This window comes from Sinohyriopsis cumingii, chromosome 17, assembly GCF_028554795.1.
Source record: "Sinohyriopsis cumingii isolate HCF-2022 chromosome 17, ASM2855479v2, whole genome shotgun sequence".
Lineage (NCBI taxonomy): Eukaryota > Metazoa > Mollusca > Bivalvia > Unionida > Unionidae > Sinohyriopsis > Sinohyriopsis cumingii.
The window spans coordinates 13,331,522-13,343,911 of record NC_142977.1 but is presented as its reverse complement, the minus strand read 5'-3'; the positions used below and the strand labels follow the sequence as shown (position 1 = coordinate 13,343,911).

The following is a 12,390-nucleotide window of genomic DNA, read 5'->3' as shown; positions in this document are numbered from 1 at the left end:
ATAATGCATAGAACTTGTGTGCTTAGATTCGACTGGGCACCCCATTACCCTCATTAACATAATGCATAAAACTTGTGTGCTTAGATTCGACTGGGCACCCCATTGCCCTCATTAACATAATGCATAGAACTTGTGTGCTTAGATTCAACTGGGCACCCCATTACCCTCATTAACATAATGCATAGAACTTGTGTACTTAGATTCGACTGGGCACCCCATTACCCTCATTAACATAATCCTATTAATGAGAGTTTACATAATAAACGCATGTGGCTCAAGACGTACATGATGCAATACTTGCAACATGTAACAGTTATAAGTTTTTTTCTTGATTCTTGTTTCTTTTCTAAGAGCAAAATATATAGCTTGATTCTATGTAGATAATTATTCAGATTTTTGTATAAGAGTACAGAACCTGATGACCTTTATATACAGTGTGAGGCAATAATAGTACCTGATGAAAATTGTGTTTTGAATCAGCTAACTATATTGCAAAAATGCAGGGTTATTTTAATTTAAATTGAAAAAAAAAATTGGGTGAGAAAAATGTGTGGGTGAGACAAGAAAATCACAGTTGTATGGTTATATTATTTGTCTCCCCCCTTGGCAAAGCCTCATGGGGAAACAAATAATTTAACCCCGTGACTGGGATTTCCTTGTCTTGGTCCAAACCCCAACACAGATTCTATTAATAATGTCAGATAGTATACAGATGCATTTCATAATGGCATATAGTATACAGACATGTCATAATGTCAGATAGTATGCAGACACATGTCATAATGTCAGATAGTATACAGACACATGTCATAATGTCAGATAGCATACTGTCACATGTCGTAATGTCAAAAAGCATGCAGACATGTCATAATGTCAGATAGGATGCAGACACATGTCATAATGTCAGATAGCATACAGACACGTGTCATAATGTCAGATAGGATGCAGACATATGTCATAATGTCAGATAGCATGCAAACACATGTCATAATGTCAGATAGCATACACATACATGTCATAATGTCAGATAGTATACAGACACATGTCATAATGTCAGCATACAGAAACATGTCATATTGTCAGATAGCATACAGACACATCATATTGTCAGATAGATTACAGAAGCATGAAATTTTGTCAGCATACAGAAAAATGTAATAACGTCAGCATACAAAAGCATGTAATGTCAGCATACAGAAGCATGTAATAATGTCAGCATACAGAAGCATGTAATAATGTCAGCATACAAAAGCATGTAATGTCAGCATACAGAATTGTGTAATAATGTCAGCATACAGAAGTATGTAATAATGTCAGCATACAGAAGCATGTAATAGTGTCAGCATACAGAAGCATGCAGTAATGTCAGCATACAGAAGTGTGTAATAATGTCAGCATACAGAAGCATGTAATATCAGCATACAGAAGCATGTAATGTCAGTATACAGAAGTGTGTAATAATGTCAGCATACAGAAGCATGTAATAAATGTCAGCATACAGAAGCACATAATAATGTCAGCATACAGAATTGTGTAATAATGTCAGCATACAGAAGCATATAATGTCAGCATACATCATTGTGTAATAATGTCAGCATACAGAAGCATGTATTAGTATCAGCATACAGAAGTGTGTAATAATGTCAGCATACAGAAGTGTGTAATAATGTCAGCATACAGAAGCATGTATTAGTATCAGCATACAGAAGCATGTAATAATGTCAGCATACAGAAGCATGTAATAATGTCAGCATACAGAAGCATGTAATAATGTCAGCATACAGAAGTGTGTAATAATGTCAGCATACAGAAGCATGTAATAATTTCAGCATACAGAAGCATGTAATAATGTCAGCATACAGAAGTGTGTAATGTCAGCATACAGAAGGATGTTATAATGTCAGCATACAGAAGCATGTAATAATGTCAGCATACAGAAGTGTGTAATGTCAGCATACAGAAGCATGTAATAATGTCAGCATACAGAAGCATGTAATAATGTCAGCATACAAAAGCATGTAATGTCAGCATACAGAAGCATGTAATGTCTGCATACAGAATTGTGTAATAATGTCAGCATACAGAAGCATGTAATAATGTCATCATACAGAATCATGTAATAGTGTCAGCATACAGAAGCATGCAGTAATGTCAGCATACAGAAGTGTGTAATAATGTCAGCATACAGAAGCATGTAATATCAGCATACAGAAGCATGTAATGTCAGCATACAGAAGTGTGTAATAATGTCAGCATACAGAAGCATGTAATAAATGTCATCATACAGAAGCACGTAATAATGTCAGCATACAGAATTGTGTAATAATGTCAGCATACAGAAGCATATAATGTCAGCATACATCATTGTGTAATAATGTCAGCATGCAGAAGCAGGTATTAGTATCAGCATACAGAAGTGTGTAATAATGTCAGCATACAGAAGTGTGTAATAATGTCAGCATACAGAAGCATGTATTAGTATCAGCATACAGAAGCATGTAATAATATCAGCATACAGAAGCATGTAATAATGTCAGCATACAGAAGCATGTAATAATGTCAGCATACAGAAGTGTGTAATAATGTCAGCATACAGAAGCATGTAATAATTTCAGCATACAGAAGCATGTAATAATGTCAGCATACAGAAGTGTGTAATGTCAGCATACAGAAGGATGTTATAATGTCAGCATACAGAAGCATGTAATAATGTCAGCATACATCATTGTGTAATAATGTCAGCATACAGAAGCGTGTAATAGTGTCAGCATACAGAAGCGTGTAATAATGTCAGCATACAGAAGCATGCAATAAGCATCAAATATTGTCAGCAATTCAGAAGCAAGATAAAAATGTCAGCATACAGAATTGTTTAATACTGTCAGCATACAGAAGCATGTAATAATGTCAGCATACAGAAGCATGTAATAATGTCAGCATACAGAAGTGTGTAATAATGTCAGCATACAGAAGCATAGTGTACTGAAGATCCTGAATGATTACTGAAGATCTGATGTGTTTTATTGCTAAATTGTTATGTTGATCAAAAGGCAATTTTTTTCACAAACATGACTGTAATTTGTATTGTCTTTTTTTCAGTGTATGGCACTGGCTTATCTCACCTTGCATTGTTCTGGTGGTGAGTGTGGCACAGTACTTCAGGGGGATAATTCTACCTGTCCCAGAGACTGCTCAGGGAATACAAAATGTGCAGATTGTATGAAGACACCTGGCTGTGGATGGTGTGCCTTTGGAGAGCAGAATGGGATTGGGATCTGTATGCCAGGAGGCCTTGTAGGGCCTTCTACTGGTCAGTGTAACCTGGACAATGTAACATATGGAAATAAGCCTATGTCCGGTAAGTTGTGTTCATTTTGTTAAATCCTTTCTTTCTTATAATGGTGGTTCTTAGGTTTTAAAAATATCATGTTTATAACCATGTCTTTTTCTGATGTGAGGCGTTTGTTTATAGCCTGAGGAGACACATAAATGACCCAGGAATGACATTGCAACGTGCACGTTGTTAGAGTTCAGCATCAGGGAAGAAATAATAACAAACTACATAATTGTTGCTGCAGGCCACTTTCAGTGACTTCATTATATATTATATATAGAAATAAAACATAATTATAGTCAAAAGATATACAAATGCATACTTTACATACATAATGAAGCTCAAGTGCTTGAACTTTTGGGCTCCGACCGCCCTTACAGACATAGTAAAGATCAAGTATACACATGATAATATGCAAAACTATATAATAAAGATCAAGTGTTTGAAATTTTATACATCTACACATACATGATAAAATTTGAAACTACAACCATGCAATAAAATGAAACTCAAGTGCTTGACATTTTTTGGGCTCCGACTGCCCTTACATACATAATAAAGATCAAGTGCTTGAAATTGTAAACATATACACACGATAAAATGCAAAACTACTACCATGCGACAAAAACCAACAGTGATAAACATGTATTTATGATATGCAGATTATATGCAAAAAAAAATTAAAAAAAAAATGGTTGGTTGTATAGGGGCGGAGGTGGGACTTAAAATTCCACTTAAAATATTTCCCTGGAACCAGGATAGCGTCTCTACAGCTTTGCAGTTAAGTTGAAAAGGACGCTGATTACCATTCGAGTAACTGTGCGCGGTTCCAGGCCCTGACCCCTGATTGGCCAATGAACCCATGTGACCAACAGGGGGCAATTCAATTGGCCCTTCCCTGCCCAGCTCTTTGTTCCAACATAATAAGGCAAAATCTAGACCCAACCTCATCACACCACCCATAAATGTACTTACGCAGGCGTAAGTAGTTTTCTGATGTTACATAGAAACAATCACTGACTTGTAATGCTTATATAATAAGTAATATATTAGAATTCCTTAATTGAATATAGTGTGACTAGAAAAAGGTCACATCATGAAATAATTGAGGAAATCACAAAGACAAATTAATATTCCCTATAATTTTTCAGTTTTTCATTGACATTCATTAGTCCAATTTATTTGTCAGGGAAAACACTCTTGATCCTTTGTTTTGGTTGAATATGATGTTCTCAGACAATTCAGTAGGGATATTGTTTGTACTGGCAAAGACATATCTTACATATTCCCAGAGTGGCTGGGGGTTCTAAAGCGCTGACCATTCCAGTTCATTGCCATCTCACCTCTGCATGCATGGGTTTGAGTCTTGGGTTCGGCCAATGTGATTATGTGAGAAAGCTTGCCAGCAGCTTCTCATGGGTTGGTGGTTCTTTCCGTGATTTTTCTGGGTTCTTCCTCCACCATTTATACTGGCTGCCATGTAGAGCCTATAATATCCTGAAAAATAGCATTAACCCCTACAACAACAACTACAACAACAACAATATATCTTAAATATTACAGTTCATATCTGAGCAGAAAGCATACTAAAGCTTGATAGACACACATAATGATCTGCTGTGTTTTGTGTATTTTTGCACAGAAACTATCAGTAGTAACGTAATTCTCCTTCCTAATTCAATGCAAAACAACACAATACAAAAACAATTTAAGAAAAAGTATATGCATATTATTGGATTTGGTCTTGGTTCATCCATTTGGGAGGTAACTGTACTTACCACTCTATTATGTAATCATCTAAAAATAATTCAGATTTCTTGGTCATGATATTATTGATGCAGCAGTGAAAATATGTAATGTATTTTACTCCAGGGAATTTCATTTATTTCACATGGGACCAGTAATTCATGGCCTGGCATAAAATAATACTGTATTCTTTCTTACAGTGGCTGATCAGAAGCTTTATGAACGTACCAAGTCTTCACCCCCAACCTGGAGTTTTTCTACATGTCCACTGGAGAATGAGTGTGAAAATAACCACCATAACTGTGACATAAATTATACCCAAGACTGTGTTAACCATGATTCTGGTTTTTACTGTGAATGCAAGAGAGGATATTTCTACCTTGAAGAGTAAGTATTCATGGTTTGTAGCAATTCTAAAAGCTTGCAGTAAAGTTGATCAGCCGTTTCTAAATAACATGCACTGAATATAAAAAGACTTCTGAAATTATGTTTTATTGTTCAGATGTATGATTGGAAGAAAGATGACAGATTTCTCAAATTTCATTGGAGTGTAAATCACTCTTGACATCTCAGTCTTTCCATGTGTAGTCTTCATGCATTGGCTGTTCAAATGTCAATCAGTATTGTTGAGTAGACCTTCCACTGTGGAGTTGGCATAAGCATGCCTCACAAGGTGCAGTGGCAATTTGTGGGTATTTGTGCCTCCACTGCAAAGTGTTATCATGACGTGAAAGTGGAGGGGATTAAGTCCACTACTGTAGAGCATGATGAAATAATTTTAAAAAATCATTTGAGCTGTACTATATTAGAAATGGTTGGGGGACATGGCTGGGATGAACTGAGAATTTGGAGACTTCAGGTTTGATTAGTTAACCCTTTACATCATACAAGCATCTTTGGATGCCTCTACCCAATTCGCATACACATGCCTTTTGACACCTGTTGTAAACATCAGCCATTTTAAACGGATTTTCGTAGCACTACCTTCGGGGAAAACTACCTGTTAGATACTACACTCATTGATTAGTTAAGGCTTTTAAAATTTGTAGTTGTATATTTTTTCTTTCGTTCTGCATGTAATATAATGCATTTTACTATTTTTGTACCCCCCAGACGGAACAAATGTAAGCCTATATGCCATGAGGGGTGTGTCCATGGAACATGCGTTAGTCCAGATAAATGTCAGTGTCACTTTGGTTATGTCAAGGATGACTGCTCAGTCAAGTGTAGATGCAATGAAAACAGCAACTGTAAAAGTGAAAAGGAGACTGATGATTGCTTACAGTGTATGAACAACACCCAGGTATGATGTCAAAATTTAATATTCTGCATGTAGCAATATTCCAGGGAAGAATTTTTATTGAGAGGTAGGAAAAGTGGGACTTTGATTATGACATACTTTTTTGGTAAAAAGAGAAAAAAGCAAAGTTATATACTTGCCTCTAAGTTGAATCCAACTGCAAAGGACATAGAACCTGATTTGCCATTTCATAATGCATTGGCAGATCAGGGTCTGTATATTTTGTTTACTCATTGTTCCTGACAAACTGCATTGACCCAGATCTGCCAGTGCATTAAGCAACAGCAGAATGATATTACATGCATTTGTTTTTCTTCTCTCAGGGTTTATACTGTCAGGAATGCAAGCCTCTGTTTGTTGGAAATCCGTCCCTCAGCACCCCCATTCCCTGCAAATCCTGTACTGAGTACTGTAACAACCACACAGACTTCTGTTTTGCATGGAGCAATGATAAATGGTCTCTTATTCAACTTTTACTGGAAAAATACAACTACACCAGGACAAAAGAATTCTTGGCTGAGGTGAGTCTTGCAGATCAGGTAGTTGTTATGATCTGAGTAGTTCTCTAGATTTACAAGTCTTCTTTGTTTATATATATATATATATATATATATATATAAGACATGTACTATTACCAATGTCTGTCCATCCTCTTGTATCATGTCAAGTTATCTCCCTTCCATACATGTTTATTTTTTGTTTTCACTGCCATAAATATAGAGAGAGCATATACTGTTACCCATGTAATATCTTACCCATCATGTCAGTTTTATCACATGTTATCACTGGCATATATAGGGAGGGGGCATTAGTGTTACTAGATGTCTTGTCTATCCCATTATGTCATGTCATGTCATGTTACTTCTTTCAGTTTTATCACATGTTATCACTGCTATATGTAGGGAGGTGGCATATAGTGTTACTAGATGTCTGTCTATCCTGTCATGCCTTGTCAGTTTTATGTCACTTCTGTCAGTTTTATCACATGTTATCACTGCTATATGTAGGGAGGTGGCATATAGTGTTACTAGATGTCTGTCTATATTGTCATGCCATGTCAGTTTTATGTCACTTCTGTCAGTTTTCTCACATGTTATCACTGCTATATGTAGGGAGGTGGCATATAGTGTTACTAGATGTCTGTCTATCCTGTCATGCCATGTCAGTTTTATGTCACTTCTGTCAGTTTTATCACATGTTATCACTGCTATATATAGGGAGGTGGCATATAGTGTTACTAGATGTCTGTCTATCCTGTCATGCCATGTCAGTTTTATGTCACGTCTGTCAGTTTTATCACATGTTATCACTGCTATATGTAGGGAGGTGGCATATAGTGTTACTAGATGTCTGTCTATCCTGTCATGCCATGTCAGTTTTATGTCACTTCTGTTAGTTTTATCACATGTTATCACTGCTATATCTTTGGAGAGGACGTACTATTATCAGATGTCTGTCCATCCCATTATGTCATGTCATGTCTCTTCCGTAACATTTTATCAAAATGTTGTCACTGCCATATCCATGGAGAGTACCCATGTCTGTCCATCCTGTCATGTCAAGATGTGTCACTTCTGTCTCAGTTTTATAGCATGTTATCTCTTTCTATCTTAGGAGATGGCATAGCATGTTATCAGCATCTATCCATTCTGTCATGTCATGCGAAGTTTTGTCATATCTGTTGTGGATTTCATTCCCACTCAGTCATTTTTAAAGGTCTTAACAGAATGAAACCAAATTTGTTTGAGTCTTTAAATCAAGAAAACCTAGGTTGCTTGATTGCCACAGTTTCCTTATTTTTACTAAGTTGTGGTCTCTGATTGACTTAAAACTCTATCATTAAATTGCATCCTGCTGGTGAGGTATCTGTTTTGGCAACTTTTCTAGTTTGGCATGGGTGATATACTCTCAGCTTATACTTTTAGATCTATTTCTTTTAGTAATCAAGACAGTTCAGCAGTAGCACTATTTCCATATTTGTAGTAAATCTTATATATAAATACCCACATTTAACTTTTTTTTTGTATTTTAATGTTCAAGCTTTCTTTTAAACTTCATCCCCAATGTTTTTAAAATACATTTTTTTTATTGACCTCATAGGTCAGGCAGTTAACTTAGTGGTTTAAGTAGCATGAGAATAGTATCTGTTACAATAAATTCTTTCATTGAAGTATTTAAGGTACAGTGCAACCCCGCTATAACACACCCGTTATAACGCAAATTCGGATATTGATAAGATCCATGAAAACTTAATAGCTCCACCCACCAGCAATAAGACCAGCCCCTACATGCTCTGTAATTTGAATGAATTGTAATTGTTGATCATGTACATTTCAGTTGAGTCTTTTTGAGCCTAGAGGCCCTCAAAAGAACAATGCCATGTGTTTCAACTGTCAGCATCATACCGAGGGCAAACAGTGCCAAGAGTGTGAACCTGGATATTTTCGCCTCACCAAGACCACAGATCCCTGTGTTAAGTAAGGGCTATTCCATTTAAACATACCACTACCCCACGGACGGCAAAATAAAAAACTTCCATGCATGGTCATCAGTGAACAATAATCACTTCTGTGCCATGTCATATCAAAAGAAATAATGCTTCTATATATGTTTCTATAATGCCATCATTGTGTTTGTTTTCTCTTCTGTTCCTCCCCCCAACTCCCCATTAACCCCCTGGTTAACAAAAATAACGTCATTGCACATTACTCATCGTAATTCGCAGGATTTCAGGGAAAAGACAGACTAAATCAGCAATTTCTGATGAATTGTAACGGAAACATTGGGAATGTGGATATCCAGAAGTCTTCAGATGTAGCCATATATGTTATGGATGCTGCAGCCGAATATTTAGAACATGACAAAAAAATGGCAACAGAAATACAATGGAACATGTGGCCCATCGAAGATGTGGGGATATGGCTGACTTCAGTTGACCTGGAGTCAGCTGTGGCTCCTTTGAGAGGTGAGAACTTGACGATAGATACAAGGTTGAGACATTCTTCAGCCTCAGAATTAAGTTTGAAACTCGTACATTTGAAACTCCGCAAACTTAGAAAAAGTCCCCTTCTCTTAGCTTCCATTTGATTGGTTAGAACTATTTGTATGACAAGTACGTGCTTCTGAAAACAACCCGACCTTGAAATAAACCAGATTGCGCACTTTCTCATGCAACTTCGCGTGACCTTTTAAGCTAAATTGCACATAACATAATAATTTTGGTACCTATGTTTTGCTCTGACAGGCATTTGACTTTGTATGCATACTAAAACTTTAACGTACTGTTATACATTTATGGAATGCCAGGCCATTTTCCCCATGCCATAGCTCGACATGGCCATGAACACACCTACTTAATATGCAAGTGTACCACACAGAATGGAATGCTGTCTTCTCATTGGTTGACTGAAAATGAGGTACTGAACCTAGGTAAAAACTGATTTTCAGTTGACTGTAACGGGGACAGTATTTCATTTTTTGCATTGCACTAGCATATTAAATGGGCGCGATCATGGTCATGTTGAGCGATAGCATGGGAAAATGGTCTAGCATTCCTTACATTTATAAATACTACATAAAAGTTTTAGTAGGAGTATGAAGTCGAATGCCTGAGCGAAACATCGGTACCAAATTTATTACGCTACACGCAGTTTAGCTTAAAATAACAGCGTTGATTCTTTAATAGTTAGTAGCAACAGGGGACGCCGCTAGAGGGCACTGGCAATCAAGATTAACGTTTTCTCAAAATGTCAACCTCATTACACCCGGTTCTTTCTCCGCTTTAATACGTAAAAAGCCAACATTATTACATCCAAATGTATTCATGGTTGAAAGGTCAAATGTCTATATTTAGCGTATATGACATTGGGCCATTTCTACAACGTATTCAGCTGGGGGGAAAAAACGAAAAACGAATTGTTCAAAACGCTGGAAAACTTAATGAATGAACATATACGCTCACCTATGCCTACTTTTTAAATACTTTGTAGTTCTTTTTACGAGAATAATGGTAAAATGTGTGTGAATATTTGCGAAAAACTCACGCATTACGTCTTTTTCAAAGGTCACCCATGCCAGCAAGAACGGTAACTCTTTCTGGCACACGAGTACGTACAAAATGTAAACATTGACAACAATACGACATAATTTGGGTTCAAAAACACACGAAAATGATTGTATGAAAAGGCAGACGTTTATAGCAAGGAATCGGATTATAGAGACGTACCGTCATTCATTATACCAAACTTATTACAAAATATTTGTACAACTTTTGTTGTGTAATATATTTTCGAGGTTAGAGACTCGATGGAAGTATCACTCACTGACTCAATGATACTAGACGTATTGATAATATGTATGTGATTGTGATCACTGAGATATTATCAATGTCAGGTCATCTGTTCTACGTACGATTTTTATCTAGAGACACTGGTATTAAAATTAAAATGTTCATGTTTTGTAAGGATGAAAAAGAGGTACAAGTTCAAATATTTTTCAGAATTTTGAAGAATGAAAACAAATTCATTTAAAATTGTCATGCCATTTTTTGTGAATATCAATATGAATATTGTCATCATAAGCCAAGGAATAGAGAATCAATCTGTAGTATTTCTCCATTTAAACAAATACATAATCATAAATATTTCTTGAGAACCAACTTAGTGCCAGTTTCTTCTCTATCTCTGATACCACAATTGTCTTTACTTCATGAACTTTGTAATTTTGCTCAAAACAAGGGTCAGAATTATTATGAAAATATTGCAAATTTAGGACATCCAAAATTTAATGTTACACCATCCAAGGACACTGTAATGAATATGCACTATTGGTTTTAGGAGTAACATACAATTTCAACTTGGTATGACTCATGATTATGCTATTTCATGCAAAAATGTTAGGGGGAGTGTGATAAAAAGGCACAGAAAGTCTTCAGAAGTACATGGAACATAAAAAAAGTGAATTTATTCTTGAAGCTGAATGTTCACAACACGTTTATATATAACCATATGTAAAAAATATGCAACTTTCAGCATGAAATAACATGAGGTCAAAATTTTCAAAAAGTGACCAAAGAGCAATTATAAAAATGGTGTTCTTATCTTATTACTGACTGTGGGTTTGCCATTGGCTGGCCAAATACAATTTGGTACTCACCATAAATAATGCACTGTTACTTGAATCTGCTGTGAGTTGTAAGATAAAAGACCAATTCTGGCCAACTAATGTAAACATCATAGAAAAGTCACGAATTTTGAAATATTTCATCTGAAACAATGATATCACTGCATTCTCACTGATTTGAAGACAACAAAGTTTAGATATGAAATGATAAATTATTAAAAATTGGACAATTTATTCACAAATCACTGTGAAAATAATGGTTTTTATGGTTCTACAAATATGTCGACCTTGTGAAAAACTACCACATTTCAAAATATTACTCTTTGTCATGGGAAAACTGTTTTGTGGAATTATCTTTGGTGTCTGTACTTCATGCATCGGCTGGTCCAATGAGTTTTGTGTGGCAGAAAATTGCAGAAATTTTACAGGTGTAATATTTGACTAATTAAGACAAGATAAAACAATAATGCCTGGGAAAGACAACAACCGTATATATATATATATATATATATATATATATATATATATATATATATATATATATATATATATATATATATATATATAATGGTAATGTTTTTGTTTTGTACTGTTTGTTTGAACATATAAACATGTAAAAACTTCAAATGGGTTGGCAGAGTATCCAATGATACTGTGCAGAAGGTGTGATATGAGACGTGTCATCTTTATATAAGACAATTAAAGCTGCATTTTCGCAGTCTGTTGGGGAACATTTTCCATGTTTACAGAAAATAAAAGTAATTCAGGTATCTTGTGGTTTTAATATTTCTTTAATCCCTTCATATAAAATACATATTACCTTGAAAATAATTTTTAAAATTTGCATGTATGGCCCTGCCATCAAATTTCATATATAATTTCTGGGTAC

General features: G+C 35.6%; 1 protein-coding gene across 3 annotated transcripts in view; it reads left to right on the top strand.

Moving 5' to 3' along the window:
• LOC149777776 (multiple epidermal growth factor-like domains protein 8) overlaps positions 1-9,004 on the top strand; it is a 151,497-nt gene extending 142,493 nt beyond the window's left edge. For all 3 annotated transcript variants that reach the window (XM_089938810.1, XM_089938812.1, XM_089938811.1), the window contains exons 27-31: positions 3,100-3,358; positions 5,281-5,467; positions 6,194-6,383; positions 6,704-6,901; positions 8,718-9,004. In XM_089938810.1, coding sequence (XP_089794936.1) covers positions 3,100-3,358; positions 5,281-5,467; positions 6,194-6,383; positions 6,704-6,901; positions 8,718-8,861 — 978 coding nt within the window. In that variant the 3' untranslated portion in view covers positions 8,862-9,004. The remainder of the gene's footprint in view (positions 1-3,099; positions 3,359-5,280; positions 5,468-6,193; positions 6,384-6,703; positions 6,902-8,717) is intronic.
• Positions 9,005-12,390: the final 3,386 nt, after the last annotated feature.